The sequence below is a fragment of the Cynocephalus volans genome, chromosome 3, assembly GCF_027409185.1.
Source record: "Cynocephalus volans isolate mCynVol1 chromosome 3, mCynVol1.pri, whole genome shotgun sequence".
Taxonomy (NCBI): Eukaryota; Metazoa; Chordata; class Mammalia; order Dermoptera; family Cynocephalidae; genus Cynocephalus; species Cynocephalus volans.
Window position 1 is genome coordinate 179,119,465 of NC_084462.1, and position 23,191 is coordinate 179,142,655.

A 23,191-nucleotide genomic window follows, 5' to 3' on the forward strand; every position below is an offset into this window, starting at 1 on the left:
GCCCGGGCGCGGGTCACCTCGGGCGTCCGTAGACCGTCGGGTGGGGAGTGGGCCTCGCCATCCCCATTCACAGAGGCGGCCACCAAGGCACAGCGAGGTTGCCGGACTCGCTCGGGGTCAGGCAGCTAGTGGGGTCGCAGGGGTAGGGCCACCCAGGCGGGGCTGCGGCGATACCGCGCCCAGAGGTGGGCCCCGGTCTGGCGGTGGGACGCCGGCCGACCGGCAGAGGGCGAGCCGGCGGGAAGTGCTCGGAGAGGATGGGTCCGGGGTGCAGGCTGCTCCCTGCTGCCCGGGAGCGCAGGCGAATGCCCCACTCGGCGGGCCTGGAGGCTCCGGGTCCCCTCCCTGCCCTGACACTCCCTTGTGACCTCGAGCGGTGGTGGCCTTGTCTCAGCCCATTCCCTCATCTGTAAATCCGGACACAGTGACGTGGCGAGGGCGCGGGGCTTTGGATCGACTCTCACCTCTTACCCCAGCAGGAAGCTTCCAGCTTGCACGCTCCGGGGGGAGGGGTCACCGCCCCCAGACACAGGCTGTCTCCGGCACTGAGCTGCTCTAACTCTCGAAACGCTCCTCCCCTCTTTATGCAGCCGCCCGCACCTGCTGCCCCACGTGCCTGGGGCTGGTGATGGACCCTGAGCCCACCCAGCTGCCTGGGGTGGCCGGTGGCCCAGGCTGGGTTGGGGATAGCCTCGGGGTCCTCGGCCTGCTGGGTGTGGGGTAGGAACCTTGGCCCAACTGTCGACAGTGGGAGGTTATGCTCTGGGTGCCAGGGCTGGAGGCTGGTGGCCCTGCTGGGCTTCGATGACAGCCAACGTGGGTATACAGAGGACACGCCCCGTGTCCCAGCAATTATCTGCCCACCGAAAAGGTTCCGGATGTGGGCTCAGCAGGGAGCCTGAGCCAGCTGTCCTGACAGTTGTGGCCTGAGAGGGCACCAAGTCCTTTACACTATCCAGGTTTAGGTGGTTCATGGCCCCCCGGGGTGGGTGACTCTTAAGTCCATATTTGCCCAGACCTTACCCCTGGGCTCCAGACAGCTTCAGGCATCTCTGCCTGGATGTCCAAAAATAACCTCAGCTGGGGGTGGGGGTGCAGACACCGGGAGTATTTCTGTATTTCTGGCAGGCGGCAGGGGACTTGCTGTGGGAGGGAGGGTCATTTCTCTGAATCAGAGCCAGGGGTGTGGAGGGATGGAGTCAGTTCCTGCCTTAGCCTGGATCTTTAGAAACCCTCGATTCTTCCAGAACATGGCCTCTCCCTGCACGTCCTTTCCCTTTGAGGAAACCAGAGTCACCCTCCTGGTGCTGCCTGCTTGGGCAGCTGCTGCTGGTGGGTCAGACCCTGGGCAGCCAGGCAGAGTGGTCACCTTAGCAGGGGGCAGCCTGGGAATTCTCGATGCCAAGGGCAAGTCCACAGGTCCTAAGGTGGCACTCCAAGAGAATGGGGACCAGAAGGGGTCCTGAGCCCCCCACTCTGGCCTGGCTGGATGGGCAGAGGCTGTGTGGTCCTCAGGCATGAGGCTGGGCAGGGGGCGGAGGGGTGGGGCCTTCTGGGTGGGGCGCAGCAGGTTCCAGGGTCTGTGCTGGGCGGGCAGGGGCAAAGGCCTCCCCTCTCCCCGCTACTCCCTCTCCTGAGGCCCAGCTCCTCTGCTCATTTTGGCTTTGAGTGGGAGGAGGGGAATGCAAGGACCTGGCCCCAAGTGGGAGGTGCTGAGTGACAGTGATGATGGTCGCAGTAACGTCAAAGCCACACCAGCTCAGCTGCGGAGCACCCACGGTGCAGACCCAGCTCTGCTGTAACCCTGGGCCCCTATTCTACAGACAGGGCTCCAAGAGGTGGGGACCTGCCGCAGTCATAGGGCAGAGGCCAGAGGGAACACAAGGGGCTCACACACACACACACACACACACACACACACACACACACACAGGGGCCTCCCTGTCCCTGGGGCCTCACCCCTGCTGGTGAGCCCAGGGGCCTTACACTGGGCGGTCTCCCCACCAGCTCCTGCCCACTGTCCCCCACTCACCAAGTGACAGAGGTCCTTGCCCCCACACCCCGAGGTGAGAGGGTTGCCCCAGGAACCCAGCAGCTGCCCATGCCCTCACACCCCAAGGACACCAGTGCAGCTGGACAGGTCTCTGGCTTCTTTCCTGGCTAGGAGCCAGGAGGGTTGCCCAAGGCCACCCAGGCAGCGGTCGGCTGAGGGGTGCCTGGGCTGGTTGAGAGGGTCCTGGGTGTGGGAAACCAGTTCCTAGAGCTGTGCTAGAGCGTGTGTGTGTGTGCCTGCGCCCAATGTTTATAAGTGTGAACCCTGTGTGTGTGTATGTGTGAACCCATGTGTGTGAGCCCCGTGTTTGAGTCCCATGTGTGTGAGCTCTGTGTGTGTGTGTGTGTCCCTTGTGCACATATGAGCTTTGTGTGCTTGAGCCCTGGGTGTGTGAGCCTCACATATGTGTGAGCCCTATGTGTGAGTCCCATGTGTGAGTCCCCTGTGTGTGTAAGTCCCCTGTGTGTGTGAGCCCTGTGTGTGTGTGAGCCCCTTGTGTGTGTGAGCCTTGTGTGTGTGAGTCTCACATGTATGTGTGTAAGCCCCGTGTGTGAGCCTCCAGTGTGGACATCTGCTGTCCTTCAAGTCTGGGCCACCAAGGCCCTGGATGAGGCTCCCTGTTCACCCATTGTCACTGTCCTGCCTCTATTTCCAGAGAGCCCAGTGTGCAGGGAGACGGGGCTGAAAGTGGGCGAGCAGGTGCCAGTGGTGTGAGGCATGGATGGGAAGCGGGTCCCCCAACCCCGCCATGCTCAGACACCCCTCCACGTTTGACCCCATGGAGCCCTGGCCCTCCTCCGTCCCCGGGACTCCTACCTCGCAGCGTGGGCACCTGGGGCAGGGGCACTGGTGGGGGCGCTGCACACACACAGATGAGTGGTCACTGCTCAACGTCCAGTAGATGCATGTCCCCTCCCTTCCGCCTGTTCCCCTTCCATGACCTCAACTCCTGTCTGACCGCGTCTTGCTCCACGCTCCGGCAATCTCCGGCCATTTCTGGGTCTGTCCCACCGCCAGGCCCATCTCCTGCCCACCCCGCCCCGTTCCTCACCTCCCAGATGGTACGCGCCCCCCACACATACACACACTTGCACGGGAGCACACGCCGCACATCTCACACTCACCCCCCAGATCCCTGCCATGCCCCACCCAAGAGTGCACACACGCGTTCCCACGCACGTGCAGCCAGTCTGCTCGCTGCCACAGCGACCTCAGGAACAGGGGGACCGACTTGTTTTTCCCCCCAACATATTTTCCCACAATAAGGAAAACAGGAAGGGACTTGGGGCCGGAGACAGGAAGGGGAAATGGCCTGCACACAGGGAGCCGGCTCCAGCCAGTGGACCCTGGGTGGCCTGTTTGGGTGGGACACGGGAACAGACAGACAGATAACTTCAGGGTGGGAGGTGGAATGCCCTTCCATGGCGTCTTGGCCCTGGTGTTAATACCCATTGCAGCCCCTACAGGCATCACCCCTTTCAGTCCAGAAACAGAGGCTGGGGCCAGGCGTGTCCATCACTTGGGAGGACTGCTGGATCTGGCCGTCGACCCAAGTCCATCCAACACCAGGCTCCTCCCAGTCTTGGTCCTGCAATCTCTCTGGAGTGGCCAAGGTGAGGACCTCTGTCTGGGAGGTCAGGTGGCTTGGTGGGGCTCTTTTCTGCAGCCCCAATGTTTGTCCTCACTACGGTGCATCCCATACCCGTGGCACCCTGGATTGGACTCTGGCAGTCTCATGGAGCGCCTGGTGGTGAGCCAGTTCCAGGGGTGGTCTGGCTTTTTCTTTTTCTTTTTCACTTAAAAATCTCAGCTAGGAGGGACCCAGGATGACCAACCATCTCGCTTTGCCTAGGACTGAGGGGGCTCCCAGTAAACATGCAGAACTTTCAAGGTTAATACAGGGCAAGTCCCAGACAAACAGGACAAGTTGGTCACCCTAGAGGGACCCCAAAGCCATTTAATCTAACCATTTAACCCCACCCGATGCTTGAATCTGTCCACTGTATCACCACCCAGTAGCTGTCCAGCCCTGCTTGCATACCCCCAGTGACAGTGAGCTCATTACCTTGCAGGACAGCAAGAGCCAACCAAGAGGTGGACATGGCCAGGACCAGGTCTGACCACTGTGAGGTCAGCGTTGGCAGAGAGGAGTGTGGGGCAGGTGGAAGCACAGCACAGGGCCGTGACCTGCCTTCAGCTGCAGTCACATGAGGCTTCTCAGGGGCCGGGGAGGACAAGGAATTCCTGGCCAAGGGACCAGCACAGGCAAAGGCCAGGAGGCCTGGAACCACTTCATGGGGATTGAATTCCTTGCTGTTCTCTCTAATGGCCAGTGTAAGGGGTGAAGGGTGGGGACTGTGACTCCATAGCCCTCCTCTTCACCCCATCCCTGGAAGGGACTTCCTTTGGAAACAGGGTGGCCTTGTCCCTCCTGCCTTCACTCTCCGGGTCTCTGAGCTAGGAAAGGCCTCAGTGCAGATGGAAGAGCTGCCAGGATGCCTCAGCACGCTGCCGTATCCCTCTGTCACTCTTCTGGCTCGTCGACTGTCAGCACCAGCATCTGCCTCCTCCTCCAGGAAGCCTCCTCTGACTTCCCCAGCCCTGGACGCCTCACCTTGCACAGGCATCAACCTTCTTCTCTTCTTGGGATCGCCACCACTTCCAGCCCCTGCTGGGGACCCCTGCCACTCTCCACTTGGGCTTTCCCACTTCTAACCTTTGCACCTGCCGGACTCTCCTCCTGAAATACCCTCTCCTCCCCTGAAAAAAACTTTCTTGTCCCTTAAAAAGGTGACTCAAATGCCAGCTCTTCCTGGAAGCCCTCCTGTATCTCTCTGATTGGGGTACATAACCAGCTTCTCTCCCTTCTCTTTAAGCCACTCCATGCCCTCTGTGCTCTGTATGCAGAACTGGGCAGACCTCAAGCTCAGCATGGGGCTAGCAGAGCCCGACCCTGGGGAGACACCTCTGGGAACACTGGCCCTTCACCTTGTGGGAACCCAGGAGAGAGGCTGGACTGGCTCTTAGCAAAGCCCATAGCAGGCACATACCAAGTGCTTGCTAGAGAGTGTTCTCTCAACCAGTGTTTCCTGAGCACCCGCGCTGTGCCAGGCACAGAATGGCATGGCTGCCCGTCGGGAGTGCGCCTCTCCCCTTCAACACCCCCACACACACAGATGGGACAGTGAGCACCTAGTAGGTGCCTATACGTGTTGGCTGCTCTTGGCCAAACAATCAAAGCAAGGGTCACGCCTTCCTGTAGCCTTGGAAACAGACAGCTCGGCTCCAGATCCCGGTCACGCCCCGAACTGGCTGGGTGGCCTTGGGCGGGTCACTTAACCCCATCTGTGACATGGCCATGCTGGTCGAGACAGCTCCGGAGAACAGAGCAAGATGATGAGCATGCAGTGCTTAGCATGGCTCCTGGCACCAGGCACCAACTCTGTGGCTGGCATCACCTGTGATTCTCCTTCCCTGGCTGCCCACAGATGCCCCTCGCTGGGTGGGTGGAACCATTCCCAGGGACAGAGTGTGCAGGCATTCTGGAATCCCCAGGGGCTAGGGTCTCGGGCACTGACCAAGCCCCCAGGGGTGCAGCAGCTTCTCAGGCAACATTCTGGGGCTGCCCGGGAGAGGCCCTGAGCAGGGGAGGGCAGTGCCCAGAATTATCCACCAATCGCACAGGCTCCTGGCACTGGAACAAGTACTTATCTGCCCAGCCCAGCATGGGGGGGGGTGGCCAGGCCAGCGGGGCGGGACACGGCCTGGGGGCTGGACACGGAGCAGCCCCAAGCCCTGCCGGGTGGGTGACGGCTGCCGCGGGCTCTGAGTGTCCCTGCAGGCTGGTGGCCAACAGGCCACCCATCTCCAGCACCATGTCGGACGGCGAGGGCCCCTCAGCCGGTGAGTGGCAGTGCTATATTTACCCACCATGTCTCTGGTTGCAGAGCCAAGGCCGCCGGTTGCTGAGGGCACTGGGGCCCCCACTGGCTACAGGCAGCTGTGAGGCTGGACCCCCTTCCTCCTAGCCTGACTCCTGGGGGCTTTTGCCCCTGGAGGGGGGGAGCTTGATTTTCAAAGCTAAGTTCTGCCGCACCCCCCTGGCTTTCTAATAGGGCTAGAGCAGGAAGCTGTGCATGCTGCAAACCCTTCCTGAGATGTCAGCTGGAGCAGCCAGAGCTGACCCACAGGGCAGCAGGGGCCCAGACTGTGGCTGGATCCCTGGGTGGTCTCAGGGTGCCATGAGCCTCTGGAACTGCATGCAAACGAGTGTGTAAACATTTATCTGGGGGGGGAAACCCACAGCTTCCATCAGATTCCCCAAGAGTCTGATACCTCCAGGAACTGCTGAGCCCCTGGATCCCCAGCACAAGGCAGGATTTCCATGGGCCCCCAAATCCTCTAGGTTGGAAATGACCAGGGGCACAGACAGGCAGAGAGGCAGTCAGATTTGGGGGTCTGCCTGCATGTCCCCTGCCCACCCTGAGGCAAGAGGCTGCGGTGAGGACTGGCTGCCCATGCCCCTGGCTGGCTGCCCCTGGCTCCTTCCAGTTAAAGACACGCTCTGATGTGGACATCCCCCTGAGCCAGCCTTGGGCAGGGTGGGGACTGGAGACAGCCTAATCTGGGGGTTACATCTGGGATTCAGGTTCAAATTAGAATTCTTTCACTTCCAGATAGGTTGTCCTTGGGCAAGTGGCTTAACTTCTCTGAGCCTGTGTCCCCAGGTGAAAATGGAGACAGTGGTGACAGTATCTAACCCACAGGTGGTTGTAAAAATGAACTGCGATAATGTGTCCAAGTGTCTGTGGCATCTGGTGTGTAGTGAATGCTCAGTGGCCCCTGCGTGGCAGCAGCGAGCGGGTGTCCCTGGGTCATGCATCCAGGTCCAGCCTCCTCCAGCAAAGTCCTCCTTCGGAAGCCACCAATTGTCTCTGGCCTGTGGATTCCTTTATCCATAAAACCCTGCCTTGGAGACTCTCAGGGAATGTTGAGCTGTCCCGGGGGTGCTGGGGTGGGCTGTGGGCACCGGCACCCTGCACAGTGTCTGATGGACAGTCCCAGTGCCTGGGCTTGGCCTGGTTTGATTTAGAACAGAGAGAGAGAGTGTTTGTGTGCGTTGGGGAGGGGGACACTGACAGAAGTGACCTGACCTCGCCCTCTTCCACCGGGAGACAGTCACGCTGGCTGCCAGGAATTGCCCGCCGTGGCTGCAAAGGCCGCGGGAGCCGGGGAGCCAGCAGACGGCCCTTTCTGGCTGGCCCTGCCCCACACCTGACGCGAACCCGGAATAGCTCTCTCCCTCCACCAGGGACACAGCCCCAGTTTTAGCAGCTCGTAAAGCCACCCGCATGGAGATGGGTATTTCAGGAAGGCCGGGACAATATTTAGTCTGTCGGGGCAATGGAATGGGCACTGCGCATGCATGTGTGTGCACAGCCTGGAGGCGGGGAGATGTGGGCCTCACGGTCCCTTCCCCATTTAGGACAGGGTCAGCCCAATTGGGCTGGGAGGTAGAGCTGGATTCCATCCTGGCTCTGTTGGCCCTGGCTGGGCAGGTGGCCCCGGGCAAGCTCAGGGCTTCGTTATCCAATCTATGAAATACCGTGTAAGGATGGTCTTTCGTCTCCAAGATGCAGACTTGACATTGAACCCAGTCAGCAGGAGTAAAGACAGCGCCTGGGTGCAGGGAAGTATATTTATTTGCGGGGTGGAGACCCTGGCCCTGGAAGGGGGTCTCCTGGAAGTGTGTTGTCTGAAGTTCAGGCCTTTCTAGGATTCCTGCCCCACAGCAATGGTTGGACACAGGATGCTGCTGTGAAATGTTTCTATGGGTTGACATCCCTGATTTGAGAATCCAAAGCATAAAATGCTCCAAAATCAGGAACTTTTTGAACGACAACATGATGGTCAAAGGAAATGCTCATTGGAGTATTTCAGATTGGAGATTTTTGGATTAGGGGTGTTCAACCAGTAATTATAAGGCAAATATTCCAAAATTGGGGGAAAAAAATCCCAAATCTGAAATACTTCTGGTCTCAAGCATTTTGGGTAAGGGAAACGCAGCCCGTGTATGTTTTCAGAACCAATCCCTGGGCCTGTGTGGACAGGGAGGAGGTTCTCAGCAATCCTCTCACAACCTGTGTGACCTTGGGCAGATTACTGCTGGGCACCATGTCTCGGTTTCCTCATCCTTTAAATGGGGACAACAATGGGACATTAGCTTCGCAAGCTGCAGTAAGGATTAAATGACTAAAAACGCGTAACACACTTAAAATAACGTCAGGCTCATTGTTAGCTATTATAGCTGTTGTTATTATTATTCAACCAATAAATAAGCTGTGACCCAGAGAGGGAAAGGAAGTGCCAAATTATCTTCTGTGTCTGGACGTTTTGGACATGCTGATCTGTTGAATCCCCAGAGATGGGTGACATCAACTGCACTGTATAGCTAAGGAAATGAAGCTCAGAGAGGCACATGGACTGGCCCTAGGTCACCCAGCTGGTACATGGAAGAGTGGGGATTCAAACCCAGCTCCCCAGACACTGCACAGAACCTAGGTGAGATCCCTCATCTAGGGAGTCCCACCCTGCACACTGGAGGGGGGTGGGCTGGCCATCTTATTGGCCTTTTTGGGTCTCTTCTGCAAAAACAGCGCTTCTCATCTCAGAGATAGCTAGCTCAACATTGCCTCCGATGATTTGGAGGCTGTAAAGAAAAATGTGGTACCTTGTTAGGGTGTCAGGAAAATTCTGCCGGAGCAGGAGCACAGCAGGAGGCAGCCAGCTCTGGGATTTATGGCCCTGTGCCTGGGCGAGTGAGCCTGGAGGCTAAGGTTACCAGGGAGTCAGCATCATATTTATAGCAGGAACTTGCCTGCACCAAGAACTGCCGGCTCCCACACCCCGTCCGGTGAAGGCACTTGCTTCACAGTTGCCTGCATTCTAGGCCTGGCTCTGCCTCTCCAGTGCGGGGAGTCTTGGGTCGGTCACTTCACCTGCCTGAGCCTCAGTTTCCTTATCTGTAAAAAGGGGGCTCACCATGTCCCTCACTGGGTCTGGAGTCAGGATCTGTAAGTGCGCCAGCTTGGCATAGAGGGGGGCCCAGAAGGTCCTGGCTCCACACATCCTGGGTCTGTTGATTGTCTTTTCCTAACTTGGACGTTGTGATCTACCCACTCCCCTCTTGGCAGAATCTGCAGGAAGAGAATCTGGAGGCCTCTCTGCTGTCAGTTCCCGCATGTTTGGGAAAATTTCCAACAAAGCAACTTGACAATTTCAAGCACCTAAGAATAGTCTGTCCTGTTCTGGGCACAACAACGAATGCAGGTCGATCAGAGCCCAGGGTTCAAATCCCCACTCCAACTACTGTTCCCTGGCTCTGTGGCCATAAGCAAGTCACTTAACATCTCTGAGCCTTGATGATGGGTGGGCATTTGTCCTGCTGCGGAGGGCATGGCAAGGAGAGACCCCCAACCTGAGTAAGTGTTCAGGCTCAGCCAGCAGAGCACCCCTCTTTTTTCTCCTGTATAACCTTCTGCCAAACCCATTGCCCCCCTCTGGGCCATAGTCCCCCCATATGTATAGTGAGAAATGGTTGCCCTTGTTAGTGCCATTTTGGGGGGAATAGGAGGGGCTGTTCCCTGTCTTCATTGCCCCCCTCAATGCTCTGTAGCTTCTGGAGGTGTCACCAAGAGATTCAGCTGGGAGGGCCAACAGCTCTCTAGGGTCCCCCACAGGCCCCCAATACTTGGCTCTCCGAGTACCTCTCTCTGCTTGAACTCAAGGATGTTTTTCCAAGGGCAAGATCTGAAGACTTCAGAGGGGGGGCAGCTCCATTGTTCACTCAATTGCTCCTGGCATCCCAGAGCCCAGAAAGAGCCCCAAGTTCTTGCCCTGCCCCCAGACCTCAGAGTGGGCCCCTCACCAGGGACCAGGGCAGCCTCCACCTCCCCTCCCTGTCCTGGCTTCCCCCAGCTCTCATCTCAGCTTCTCCTAGGAGACCCTCCTGCAATCCATGCCATCCCAGTCCCCGAGGAGGCTCTGTTGCACTCCTAGGTGTGGGATCCTGAGCAGGGGATTCCTTCCCTGGATTTAAGGACAGGCAAGTACTGGGAAAGGGCATGAAGTGATCCTGGTGCCAGGGGAGACCTCTGACATAATCTGGTGCCCCAGGGAGGGGCTCTGCACCCTGTGCCCCTCTCTGTACCTGCCCACAAGGGTGGTGGCAGGGCATGGTCAGCTGTCCCCAAGACCCCAAGGACAAGAGGAGGTTTCATGTGGCATCAGTGTTTCCCCATGGCTGTGAGGCAGCAAGTGGCTAAGGTTTTGCTCTGTTTTATGGTTACTTACCCACCTTGGTCTCTCTGCAGTGCCTGGGCCTGTGGTGAGCATCTCCACGAGGAGACAAAAGCAAAACACTTAATCACAGTGTGTAAGCCCTGCTCTTGGAAAGGACCTCAAGAGGCCCCCGGGCCTCAGCGTCTTCCAGGCTGCTTCCCTCCTGAAGGTGTGGGCCGCCTGGTTCCGTTCATGCGCCCTTTTTAGGCAGATAACTGCATTCAAGTTTCATCCCTGGACAATAGGGAGCCAGTGAATACTCTGGAGCCAAGGAGGTACCTGGATTGCTTCAGTGTGGTGGGCAGAGGGACTGGAGATAGAATCTGGAGGCCAAGAGGCCAGGGAAGAGGCTGGCAAGGTGGTCCTAAGGAGGGATGGTGAGGCTGACTCAGGAGAGGAGGGATGGCAGGACGGCAGCACGGAGTTCTGACAACCGTGAGGGGTGGGGGCAGGGAGGGTGCAGGGAGGCTGAGGCCTGGTGCTGCCTCCCCATTAGGAAGGCCCGAAGGACAGGCTACCCGTCTTCAGGAGTCTGTGGATGGCAATGTCTCAGGGGTCCGTTTGTAAAAACTCGTTGAAGTGGCTGGAGGACCTGGGCAGGATCCGATCCTCACTGTGCCCAGGCTGTGGACACTTCTCCTCTCTGACCCTAGTCATCTCATCTTTCAAGTGGAGGTGACACCACAGCCTCAGGGTTGTCATGGGTACTAGATGAGTTGATGCTTTTAAACTTATGAATCATGGAGGCACCAGGCAGGTGTGGTGGCAGCCACAGCCCTCAGGCATGAAACTTTAAACGGCGCCACAGGTGTGCTGGGCACCTGTGGTATTGATCAGAAGAAGGACTTGACCTGAGCAGCAGCAGATGACCTTGCATGGGAGGCTGGGCATGGGGCGTGGCAGACGCAGGAGGAACTCCCAGATGGGGATCCCCATTACTGCCCTCATGGCGCCCACCATCACTGTTCACACCACATTCCCAACCCGTGGGGCCCATGCTATGGGAGGTGGGGGGGACTGAGGCCCAAGAGAAAGAGAGACGGGCCCAGAGTCACCCCGCTACAGCATGGAGAGCTGGGACTCAGGCTTGATTCCCAGGTGCAGGTCAGGCCCTACAGCTCTTTGCTGAGGTTCCTCCCACCTCTCTGTCCTGCTCAAAGCTGGCCTCTCATCCAGGCTGCTTGGAGCCCTCCCTCCTCCAGCGACCCTTCCCTGAGTTCTGCAGCCCCCAGGGGATCCTGCATCCTTGCAGCCCCCATCCCCCCAACCTGCTCCTTTCATTGGGTAATAGCATTGACCGGTGCCAGCCTGGATCCCTGTCCTGCTCACAGGAACATTGAGCTAACTCTAGGATGTCAGCAGATGTGTCCAGGTGTGGCTGGAGCCCTGCTGCCATGGGACCTGGGACAGGCCTCTTTTCATTGCTGGCCTCAGAGAGGCTATTTGCATTCACTCACCTAGAGTCCCACAGGCTAGCATATGGCTGTGCACATGTGTCCTGAGTCCCCACATCTGGCAGGGCTCAGGCACTGCTGCTCAGTGCTGCCCTTGGCTGCACGCGAACCTCTGAGCAGCAAATGGACATATTCACATGGCTGGAAGTCCTGCTCTGATACCCAAAGGACCCTTGAGGGCTTTTTCATTTATGAGCAGAAATGCAGGTTAGAAGCTGTTAGAAATTCCAACTTGGAAATGAAAGTTACCTACTTCTCTTTTAAAGTATTGGGTCAATTCTAATTGAGTATTCTTGGGATAACAAGATAGGTTTTATTTTTTTTTTTTATCATATTTTTTTACATGGAACAAAGCTGTTAGCAACCACTTGACCATTTTTTTTTCTTGATACTATACAGTCAAAATAATATACAGAAACTGGTTGCTGAGGAGGGTAAATGATCCACTGTCATCCATTCCAAATTTCAAATTTTTGCATCCATCAGAACAGCCTCTGTTTTTTCCTGACTGTGCCATGAGGTGGGATGGGCTCGGTATGCTGTGGAAACAACAGATCTCTGCAGCTCAAAGCAAAGGGGCAAGATTTTTCAAAACACTGTTCTCTCCCACAGACTTGAATTTACACTTAAAAGCACAAAAACAAATTTCTGAAAGATTTGGTCACAACACGAGGAAGAGAAATATTAGCAGTTAACTGCCAAAAATCTCCCTTTTTTAATTTGCTAAGGCACAAAAGAGGGGGTGGAATGAATAGGCCGTGAAGCTCGTTTAATCTATGTAGTCCACAGATCCGAAAATTGGGTTGTGAGTTTAGAAGGAAATAATTATAGAATAATATTGGAAAATGAAAAAAACAGAACAGTCTGTTTCATCCCCCTCATGTGGAAAAACATCTGTAGTCTTCATTCTAAGACACCTTCACATAGAAGCTGTATTAGTTTAATAACAGGCTTCCAGCTGACTTGTAATAGCATATATATAAAACTAAACAAATTTTAAAAATTTGTGGCAATATATAACACACAGTGTTTTGTATAATGAGTCAAGGATGTCGACTAAATTGCTAAAAATAAAACTGGAATTGGGTCTTGGATTGTTGAGCTCCGTGTTGGGAATCAGCCGCTCCAGCAGTCCTGGGCCCCGTGTTCCAACCTCTAAGCCGAACTGTTTAGAGAACCTCTACCAAGTTTAAACACATCTTCTAGGAATCCTGCCTCATTTTTTTTTTCTGGTGGAAAAACACATCAAGCACTGGTGCAGTTGCAGAAAACAGCCTTCCGGTCGCTTCCCGCTGAAGGGACACACTCACAGTTTGAGCTGACGTTCTGACCCAGCAGATGCTTATGAAGCAGGTACTGTGTGCATGGTGTCCCGCCGGGCACTGTGCTGTGAGCGTGAGCAGGGACTTCAGCCCCGGGTCTCCCCTTGTGGGATTTGCCTTTACCAACCCAGTTCAGTTTGGCTGAGGTTACCCGAGGACTAAACAAGAATCTATGCTGTAGACATTCAAAAATGGTGGCTTCCCTTTCCCTAGGTCCTGTCACACACACAATTCCACCTGACTCCCCTAATAACCTTAAGCAGTAAACATTATTAGTCCATTTCACAGAGGAGCAAACTGAAGTTTAGAGAAACCGAGTGACTCGCCCACGTTTACACAGTGAGTGAGTGATTGGGAAAGAGGAAACCTGGTGGCAGGTGTGCGGACCCCAACCTGGGGTCTTTTCTTACACACCAAGCTGCCCGGGGAAGGTCAAAGAAGGGAGCTGGGTCTGGGGCAGGCTTGCGGGACAGGTTTTATAGGAGTCTAGACAAGCAACTCACTTTGAATTTCTTTGGGAGGCAGGGATATGTCAAGGGGAGCCCTGGGTCTGGAGCCCGGAAACTTGGCCCTGAGCCCAGCTCTGTCACTAAAGCACTGGCCTCAGGCAAGCCCTTCGCCTCTGGAGAGGTTTCCATAGGATTCTGAGGCCAGGAATATAACATAATGAGAAACAGGTCTCTTACCTCCAAAGTCTCTCTGGAGCAGTTCTCTGCTCTCTCAGTGACTGCAGTTAAGCCTGGTCCCCCGACCCTGTCCCAGGACCAGCGTGGGCTCAGCCACACCCATGGCAGTGGGGCCCCTCCATGCAGCCCAGGGCTGCACACCATCTGTGTTCTGCCACTGGCAGATGCTTCTGGCAATGTCCTGCCCAAGAAGTATGGCTGAGGCTGGAACAGACGCTGTGCTATGTCCCCACCCCTTGGGCACCCCTTCCCCAGGACTCCCCACTTCCTCCCCATGAGAGAAGCATATTTCGAATCTCCTGTCTGCCCCACCCAAGGCAGCCCCCTCCCATCCATGTTCGATGATCTGTGCTCGTCACAGCTCAGTTTGAGGGCGCTTTGCCCCATCTCATCAGCCCAGACACCTGGGATGTACATGATGAGGGAGCTAGAAACACAGCCACCACTTCCAGGGAAAGAAATCATAAGATCCTAACTCCCCTGAAAATGCACGGATACCAGGAGGAGGGCACTGAGCTTTCTTCCAGACCTGGATCAAGGGGCCGACCCTGCTGGGTCAGGAGAAAGGCAGTCCGTGGCGTGGCACAGCGTGGACGAGGGCCCCAGAGCTACACGGTACACTTGGGGAATGCCAGCTGGCTGGTTTGATGGCAGGCGGGGGCGTGAGGGCAGAAGAAAGAGGGACCTCCTGAGATGGGTCTGGGTGCCCTCAGTTGCCAGGTGGGGGTTGACCTGTATTCAGTAGACACTGGGGAAAGGTTGACGGCTCACAGGTGAAGCTTATCAGAGACCTGGAGGACATCCCTGTCTGTATCTGTTCATGATTCATTCACCAAACTCAGGACAGGGCGGGGCATGGGGACTCACTGGGGTTAGCAAGGCAAGCTGTGGGGTCAGGCCTGGGCTCCCTGCAGGGTCTCAGGTCAGAGTACCTGCAGGTCATTGGCAGGCTTAGATGAAGAATGTAGGACACACCTAGCTCCACACCCACAGCCAGAAGGCACCAACCTCCCCCGTCCCCAGACAGTGGCTGTGCAGAGGACTCGGTCGGCCCCAGGGTGGGAATGGGGCTGTGGGGTCCCGTTGCAGAGACAGCAAGCACAGGAAAGGGGGCCCCATCACATTTCAGACTCTTGGCTGAGTCAGGAGTGTCAGACCTGCAAAAACAAAAGCAAAAACAAAAATCACCCCGTCTTGGACTTTCTTCCTTTTTCTTGGCACCTTGAAACATTGAGTTTGTTGAAAGAGGGGTGAGCCTCAGCAATGACCCAAAATCCAGGGGGCGAGGTGCCACAAATAGGTGCCATCAGGACTGACAGCTGTGATGTGCGTCTCCTGAGTGCCCCTCCTGAGTGCTCCTGAGGAGCCCCACTCACCGCCAAGTGGGGATCCACGCAGCCACCCTGGGGAGAGGGTGTGGCTGCAGCCGGGCTTTCTGGGACCCATGGGGTCTGCTGGGGTGGCCTTAGCCCCAGGGCAGCAAGGGGAGCATGTCTCAGGGATGACATTGCTGCTCCTGAGCAACCCTGGCCTGCCCAGTCGGAACAGGTGGGGTCCCCGCACCCCATCTTGCTCTGAGGCTGTGGGAACCTGGGCGGGGGACCACCAGCCAGGGGTGTTGTGCTCAGGTTCCTCCGAGGTCCCGGGGGAGGGCAAAGGAAATGGCAAGGAAGCTCAGGCTGCAGGCTCTGGGGGAAGAATCCTGGGTTCCAATCCTGCTTCCATTACTTTTTTTTTTGGTTTTTTGGTAACAACTTTATTGAAACATATCGTATAATTCGCCGATTTAAAAGTGCGCATTCAGTAGTTGTTGGTATACTCACAGAGACGTACCACCATCACCACAATAAATGCTAGAACATTTTCATCAACCCCCACCCCCCAAAAATACCCATACCCATGAGCAGTCACCCCGTGCGTCCCCCTGCCCCCAGCCCCTGGCAACCACTAATCGACTTTGTTTCAACCGATTTGCCTGTTGTGGACATTTCATATGAGCTGAAGCGTATATGTGGCCTTTGTGCCTGGCGTCTTTCCCTCAGGAGGACATTTCAGGTTCACCCACGCTGCAGCCTGTGTCAGTCCGTCATTCCTTTTTAATCCATTGTGTGGATACGCCACATTTGTTGATGTGTTCATGGGCTGATGGACATTTGGGCCATTTCTACTTTCTGGCTATTATGGGTGATGCTGCTGTGAACACGAGTGCACGGGTTTCTGTGTGAGCATGTTCTCATTTCCCTGGACTGTCCACCTGGAAGTGGAATTGCTGGGTCATCTGGTAACATATGTGTAATCTTTTGAGGAACTGCCAGACTGTTTTCCAAAGGGGCTGCGCCAGCACCGGACACGGGCTCCGACTTCCCCACCTCCTCGCCAGCACCTGCTACCGTCTCTCTGATCCCCGCCGTCCTAGTGTATGTCACTGTGGTTTAGATTTGCATTTCCCTAGTGACTAACGGTGCTGCACATCTTTTCACGTGCTTCCTGGCCATCACCTCTTGGCCCTGTGAACTTCAGCCTTGGTTTTCTCACCTGTGAAATGGGGACAATGACAGCCTCTCCGTCACAGGCTGCGGTGAAGGTCCTGGCAGAGAAGGGGTCGCCCAGCAGACGTCTGCTGCCTGAAGCTGTAGGCTGGGCCCTTCCTCCAAAAGCTGGTATGAGGGAGGGACGTGGAGAAAGCTGGAAACCTGGAGGTTTCTGCAAGTCTCAAACTCATTTAGAAAGGGACCAACCTTCAGGGAAGGTGTTGCTGACAATGGCGCAGCCTCTGGGAGATTTCTGCTCTGGCTTTGCAGCTCTGCTGGGCCGGGCAGGTCAAGCGATCCCAGCCGTGTCTACACAGCCCCAGTGAAACGCAGAGGGCACACGCTCAGGACAGACAGGACTGGCCCATCATTTGGGCTCTGGTGAGGGGCTTTGTGGGGTTTTCTAACTGTGAGTTATTGGCCTCCGCCCCTTGGCTGCTCCCCAAGGGGGTCAGAATGCTCCCTGGACTTGCTGTGGTCAGCTTTGCCAAGCTTGTGTCTGTCAATGGAGAGCCTGGAAATAAGCCAGATGCATCTGCTGTGAGGTCGGGCAATTTGTACTCCCTTGTCGGGGAGCCCCTGGCCTGGCAGAGGTGCCGATGGTCAGGCAGATTGTGTCATTGTAACCTAAGCCAGGAGTGGGGTGGGAGGCGAGGGAACACGATCTGTTGTCCCCAGTAGAAAACAAATGTGTCTTCAGACAGCAAGCTCATTAGGCTGCCCCAGAGGGAACAATTAACGTTCTTTTCTGGAACTGGGTGGGAGAAACAAGGAGAGGCCCTCCTGATGGTCCCTGGATGTTCAGTTGGGCCCACAGTCTGGGAAACATGGGTCACAGCTGGGGAGGGGCTCCAGGCTGCAGGGCTGGGTGTGGGTGCCACAACAAGCTGGGGTCCCAAGCTCTTCCTTTGTCCTGCCGCTGTGTCCTGGGCCACTCAGGGCCCTGGGCAGAAAATTGAGGAGGGAGGCACGGCTGAGGAATCAGACAGATTGACATTGGCATTCAAGCTCTGCCCCTGGTGCTGTGTGATCTTTGCAAGTCATATAACCTCTCTGGGCCTTTGTCTCCTATGTGCAAAACAGGCTAATGACACCTTACAGGGTGGTTGTTGCACGTGAATGAAATAGTGCCTGTGTTTAAGGGCAGAGTGGGGGAATTAGGCTGGGCGCTTATTTTAGGTTGAGCACCCCAAAAGCAGAGCTTCTATTCTGTGGATGTGGCTTATTGAGAGAGGCTCTCAGGAGAAAGCAGTAAAAGAAGGAGAGAAACAGGACAGGGTTCCAGGTGAAGTCTAGCTTTATTTTGCTTTTAGTCTATAGGACTCCTGCCCTGAGCCTGAGTGTCAGCCCCCTGAGGGTGGGAATCATGCCATCTTTGCCTGCAGCTGACCAGTAGAAGTTCATTAGATGACTGATTGACTACATGCTGCTGTTGCCTCTGCTTCTACGTGGGGTCACCCAGGACCCTCCACACAGCTTGATCCGGTGGGGAGCTTTGGAGTGTAGGCTGCACCACAGAGCCTGAGACAAGAGGCCAAGGCTTTTACCCTAGTCCTTGTGAGTCAGGTGGCTTCAATCCCCAAGGCCTGTCTGTCTCCTCTTCTGTGCGTGCCAAGTCTCTGTCTGCTTCTCTCGTATAAGGGCATTTGTGATTACATTTAGGGCCCACCTGGATAATCTCCCCATCTCAAAATCCTTAGCGTGACAGCGTCTGCAAAGACCCTTTTTCCATATAGGGTAACATTCACAGGGTGTGGGAATTAGGACATATCTTTGAGGGCTACCACTCAGCCCACTACAGGTACCAACACAGGATTCCTCAGAGAAGCTCAGAGCCTCCTGGGCAGCTGTGGTTGGGGAACCAGGGAAAAGGCTTGCAAGTCTCAGATCCCCACAAGGTGACTTTGCCTCCTATGAAGAGCCGGCACCCTCCTTGCCTGGGTCCACCTGCCCTTCTCCCTGTTTTCTGGGCTAGAAGGGAGCCCTCCTTCCTGGCCATCTTTTCACACTGTGGCTCAGCCAAGCTTTTCTCTTGATACGTACAGGGAAGTTTTTGGATTTAGAAACTCTTTTAATCTTTCTGTGAAACCTGGATCCTAAGGCCGTTGCCTCCAGATGGACTCAGAGTCTAAACCAACAGTGATGAGGGTCCCTTGATTAAGGGCTGTGACCTCTGCCCTCGAAGGAATGCACCCACGTAAGGCTGGGCTCAGAGACAATGCTCCACAGGACTTAGCTCCCATGCCTTCCATCTTTCAGGCCTCAGTTTCCCTGTCTGTGAAAGGAACAGGCTAGCGCAGTTGCCTCTAAGGACCTTACCCAGTGTGAAGCACCAGCCTCTGTGAAGGGAAATTTAAAAAGAAAATTAAAAGAAACTATGCAAGCAATCACTCACTCAGCTGCCATCCATGTCCTGAGCACTTCCTGCTGGCCAGGCCACTGCTGGGACCTGGGGTAGAGAGGACAGTCTGTCTCGACCTGCCTCCTGGAGCTCATGGCAGACGGGGAGACAGATGAGCCAATAGACAGTGCAAGCCCAGTGTGCTGTGGGCTGTGATGTGAGAATCACAGGGGAGGCTTCCTGGAGGAGTGGCCCTGGGAGTAATGAGGGGCCACCATGTGGAGGGTCCTTGGTGACCTGGCACAGAACTGGAGGCAGAAGCAGCAGCACACAGCCCATCAGCCATTCAGCAAACATCCACTGATCTGCTGCTGACAAAGCCGGTGTGGTTCCTGTGCTCAGGGGCTGACTCTTGGGGTGGGGACAGTGATGAGGGCGATAAGGACAGAGGCTGGTGAATCGGGGAGGGGAAGGAGAGCGGTGCTGTGGAGTGAGGCCGGGAAGCCTCACTTGGAAGGTGACACTTGAGAAGAGATGTGAAGGAATGAGCCTTGGAAACTCTGAGGGAAAGCACTGCCAGCAGAAGAAACAGCGGGTGCAAAGGCCCTGTGCTGGGAGTGCCTGGTCTTTTCAAAGGACACCAGTGAGGCAGACTGAACAGGGGAGTGGTAGAAATGAGCTCAGTGAGGAGGGGCCGGAAGACTGTCAAGGACCTTTTCACAGTCCCAGCAGGGACGCTGGTGTTGAGCCTGAGTCAGATGGGAGCCATGGGAGGGTTTTGAGCAGAGGAGTGAGGCACCCTCACCTGGATTTTACAAGCAAGTGGCAGCAGGTGGAGATATTCATTTCCAGTGATTCTGAGAGTTGAAAAATAAGTCAAATCCAAGGCTTTCTTGCCAGCCCATGCTGGAGCCATTAGTCATAGCCTCCGGGACACAGCTACTGCAGAGACACTGTTAATCGAGCCACCAAGCAGTGGCCAATGTGTAAAAATGCCATCAGCTGGCACCCCAGGTTCAAATGTGGCTGGGAGCCATGAGTTCTTTGCCTCAAGACAGCACAGCTCCCAGGAGAAGCAGTTCCCTTCTTAGGGACCCAGAAAGACACTCAAAATTCCAAGTCTTTGTCACTAGATTCCCCATGGCAAGTCTGGAAGTGATGACGTGCACAGACATAAACACACTCACAGGCACATGCTCCTATAGTCAACACGAGGGATGCCAGAGAGGCTGTCCAGCTAAATTTGAATTTCAGATAAACAGCAATAATTCTAAGTGAAGTGCACCCCAAATATTGCTCTTTATTGGCAACTAAAGAATCCGCCCCCTCCCCACCTGCCTGTCCACTCCAGCACCTTCCTACAGAGGTTCAGGTCTGCAGCCTCCCTCCTACAGCAGCAGAAAGTGCCCTGGTCCCACTGGTGTGGGAAGGCTGGGCTGGAGGGAGCCAGCTCCTGCGGGGTTCTGGGCAGGGAGTGTCTTCCCAGGAAAGCAGAGCCTGCGTCGGGGCTTGGGACTCAGCTGCCTCTCCAGGCCTCAAGTGCCTGAAACCCCATTGGCTGGTGCATCACAGCTTGCCAAGGGCATTACCTCCCCCCTTGGTTTCCCGGCCCCCTTTAAGGGACTGATTTATAGCCCTGAGAAAACAAGGTCGGTGGCAGAGGATGCCGGCGGGGAGGATTCCAGGAAGCATAGCAGCCGCTACCTTTTAGAAATACACATTTTAAAAGAACATACATTTTAAAATAGCAGTGTTTTCACTTTTTTAAAGTTTATTTATTAATATTAGTTTTCTACCTTCTATGATGTTGTTGCAGAGCAGTTGCGGGGGAGGGGGAAGGAAATCAGGTGAGAGAAGGAGGAAGGAGGAGGGGCGGGGTTGAGGCCTGTGACACCCCCCTCATTCCCACAGGGGAGATCAGGGGGCTTCCAGTGGTGTCTTGGTCATTGCTGGGCTGGGTGCAGATGTCAGGGGGGTGTGGGCTTCTTGGCTTCAGCCAAGCCCTCGGCACTGCCCCCCGCACACCTGCCCTGGCTCAGGAGAGTCCAGGGTGTTTCCTGAGGTGGCTGGGTGGTCATCACCAGGCTGGTTGTGGGTATCAGGGGACATGGCTGAGGCCCCCAGCCCTCCCTCCTCTCTGACTTGGTAGCCCAGGGGACTTCCAGTCCTTCTAGGTTTTATAGGTGTTCCTTGATGATGTGAGACATTTACTAGTTAATATCAAACTTTGTCTTTGGTCTGGGGGTGTTTTGCTTTTTCTTCCAGTTCTGTGCTGCATTATTTGCTGTTCCCACCACTTAAACTATTCACTGGAACTAATTTGCTGTCCTTTGCTTACTTCTAAAATGGGGGAACTTCCAGTGGGGACCAGTACTTGAGCTGTGTGGTTTAGCTAAATTGCTGCTTTGCGGCTGATTCCCTAGGGAAGGCTTTTTGTGCAGCTCAGGGCTTAATGGTTGACTTCATAGGTACTTCCGGGTCTCATGAGATCTGGTGCACCTGGTTTGTGTCAAAACTGTGGTCTGGGCCTGAGTCTTTTCAGCAAACTGCACCCCATGCAATTCTATATTCCTGACCAGTCTCCTCTGAGTGGCCCTGTACTGACTGGGGGCCAGATCAGCTGTCCTTGCTGTGCCCCAGTGTTCCCCCAGTGGGCCCATCTCCATGTCTCCCCCACCGCCCATGCTCCGAACACTTCCCATGAGAGGGGCCATGCTTTGGTCCCTTGTGATGACTCACCAGTCTCTGAGTGGCTCCTTTTTTTCAGTTGTTGCGGGTCCACGCTCCTGTGTGGGTCCACGGGAACCCTGTTAGTAGTCCTTCTGTCCTGGGGGCCACCAAGGCCCTCTTCTCCCCTACCACTTCCAAGCAACTCCATCCGAAGGGCACAGCTGTGGCTTTTGCCAGCTCCTGCTATGTGCACTCAGCAGCTCCAGCCTGGAAGTGGCCGGGATCAGAAACGGCTTTCTCTCATCGTGGCCTCTCTGGCCTTCATGCACTCCATAGGTCGCTCCTCTTCTTTCCCTGAGCTCTAGTGGCCCCAGCCTGGCTGTCGTTGCTTTTTTATAATTGTAAATTAGTTGATTTGTGGAAGAGAATGACACTGGGACCATCTATTCTGCCATCTTGACCGGCAGCCCCTCTAAAACAGCAGTGTTTTTAAAACAGAGGGGCTTGAATATGGAAATAAACTGTACAATGTGTGGATAATGGGAGAAATGCCCCAGGAAGCAGGGCACACAATGAAAGGCAGGGCCTTCGGCTGACACAGCCCTGCTTCAACTCCCCACCCTGTCGTTTATGGGCAAGTGACTGCACCTGGCCAAACCTCAGTTTCCCTGTTTGTAACATGAAGCCCCCCTCAGGATGAAAGAAGCAGAGGCATCGGCACAGTGGGCACAGCACAGGTGGAGGGGATCCTGCAAAGACCCGTGGCGTTGACGCCTCGCCCCCAGAAAAGCGGCCATGATCCTCCTACCACCTGCATTTCTGGGGGGCGTTTCATCTCAGCACAGTGGCCGGGCTCCCTGACACTTCAGCTAGTGGCATCCTTTAGGGAGAATCCTCCATTAAGTTAAGTCTGAGCCCCTTGGCACTCGTGGCCCTCCCTGGGTGGTCTAACTGAGCCCTGCGGGCCCCTCCAGCCTCCCTGCCCAGCACTAGCCACAGCCCACCCCTCAGCCCCCAAGAGCAGCTGAAGCAGATGGAATTCTCTCCACGTTCCTCAGCTTGCCTCACCTGGCCCTTGCAGTGCAGGTCCCTTCCTGGAATTCCTTGTCGTTCCCAGCAAAGCCCTCCTTCTGCCTTCCCTTCTTCCCTGGCAGGGAGGGGCCCCTCTGTGCAGTGACAGCCCCCAAGCAGCCTCCATTGCTCCATGAGGTCCCTGTCTGTGTATCCCCCCACTAATGGTGGGCGTCTGAGCGCAGGACCTGTGTCTGAGCCATCTCTATCACCAGGACCCGGCACACAGTAGGCGCTCAACAGTGCTTGTTATTTCTCTGTTGGGGCTAGTCATTGTTCCTTCAGTGGCCTTTAGGAGTACTTAGGGTTAAGGGCCATCTGCAAGGCCTCTTACAAACACTGTCCTGTTTTCTCTTCCCCACAATCCCATCAGCTAGATTATTATCGCCCTCATTTCACAGATGAGGAAACTGAGACTCACAGAGTGCGGGTCATCACGGGGCTAGTCCATGGAGGTGTGAGGGTCCAACCCAGGGCTAGGGGTGTCAAGGCCAGAGGGCTTTCCACTAAGCACCCCCAGCCAGGCTCTGTGTCCCAGACCCTCCTTGGCTCTGCTCCTGCGTCACTGGGTCTCCTGGATAAAGCCCTTCCCTTCTTTGGGCCTCAGTTTTCTGGTCTATAAAAAGGGGGGAGCTGTAGTTCATCTCTAAAGTGCCTCTCCCCTGGGGGGTGGGGGAGCACACAGGACATTGCCACACAGGCCCCACCTCCCAGACCAGCTGC

General features: G+C 55.6%; 1 protein-coding gene across 4 annotated transcripts in view; it reads left to right on the forward strand.

The window, feature by feature from the left end:
- The first annotated feature begins 5,813 nt into the window (after positions 1-5,813).
- EML1 (EMAP like 1) overlaps positions 5,814-23,191 on the forward strand; it is a 174,943-nt gene continuing 157,565 nt past the window's right edge. For all 4 annotated transcript variants that reach the window (XM_063091536.1, XM_063091538.1, XM_063091539.1 and 1 more), the window contains exon 1: positions 5,814-5,956. In XM_063091536.1, coding sequence (XP_062947606.1) covers positions 5,929-5,956 — 28 coding nt within the window. In that variant the 5' untranslated portion in view covers positions 5,814-5,928. The remainder of the gene's footprint in view (positions 5,957-23,191) is intronic.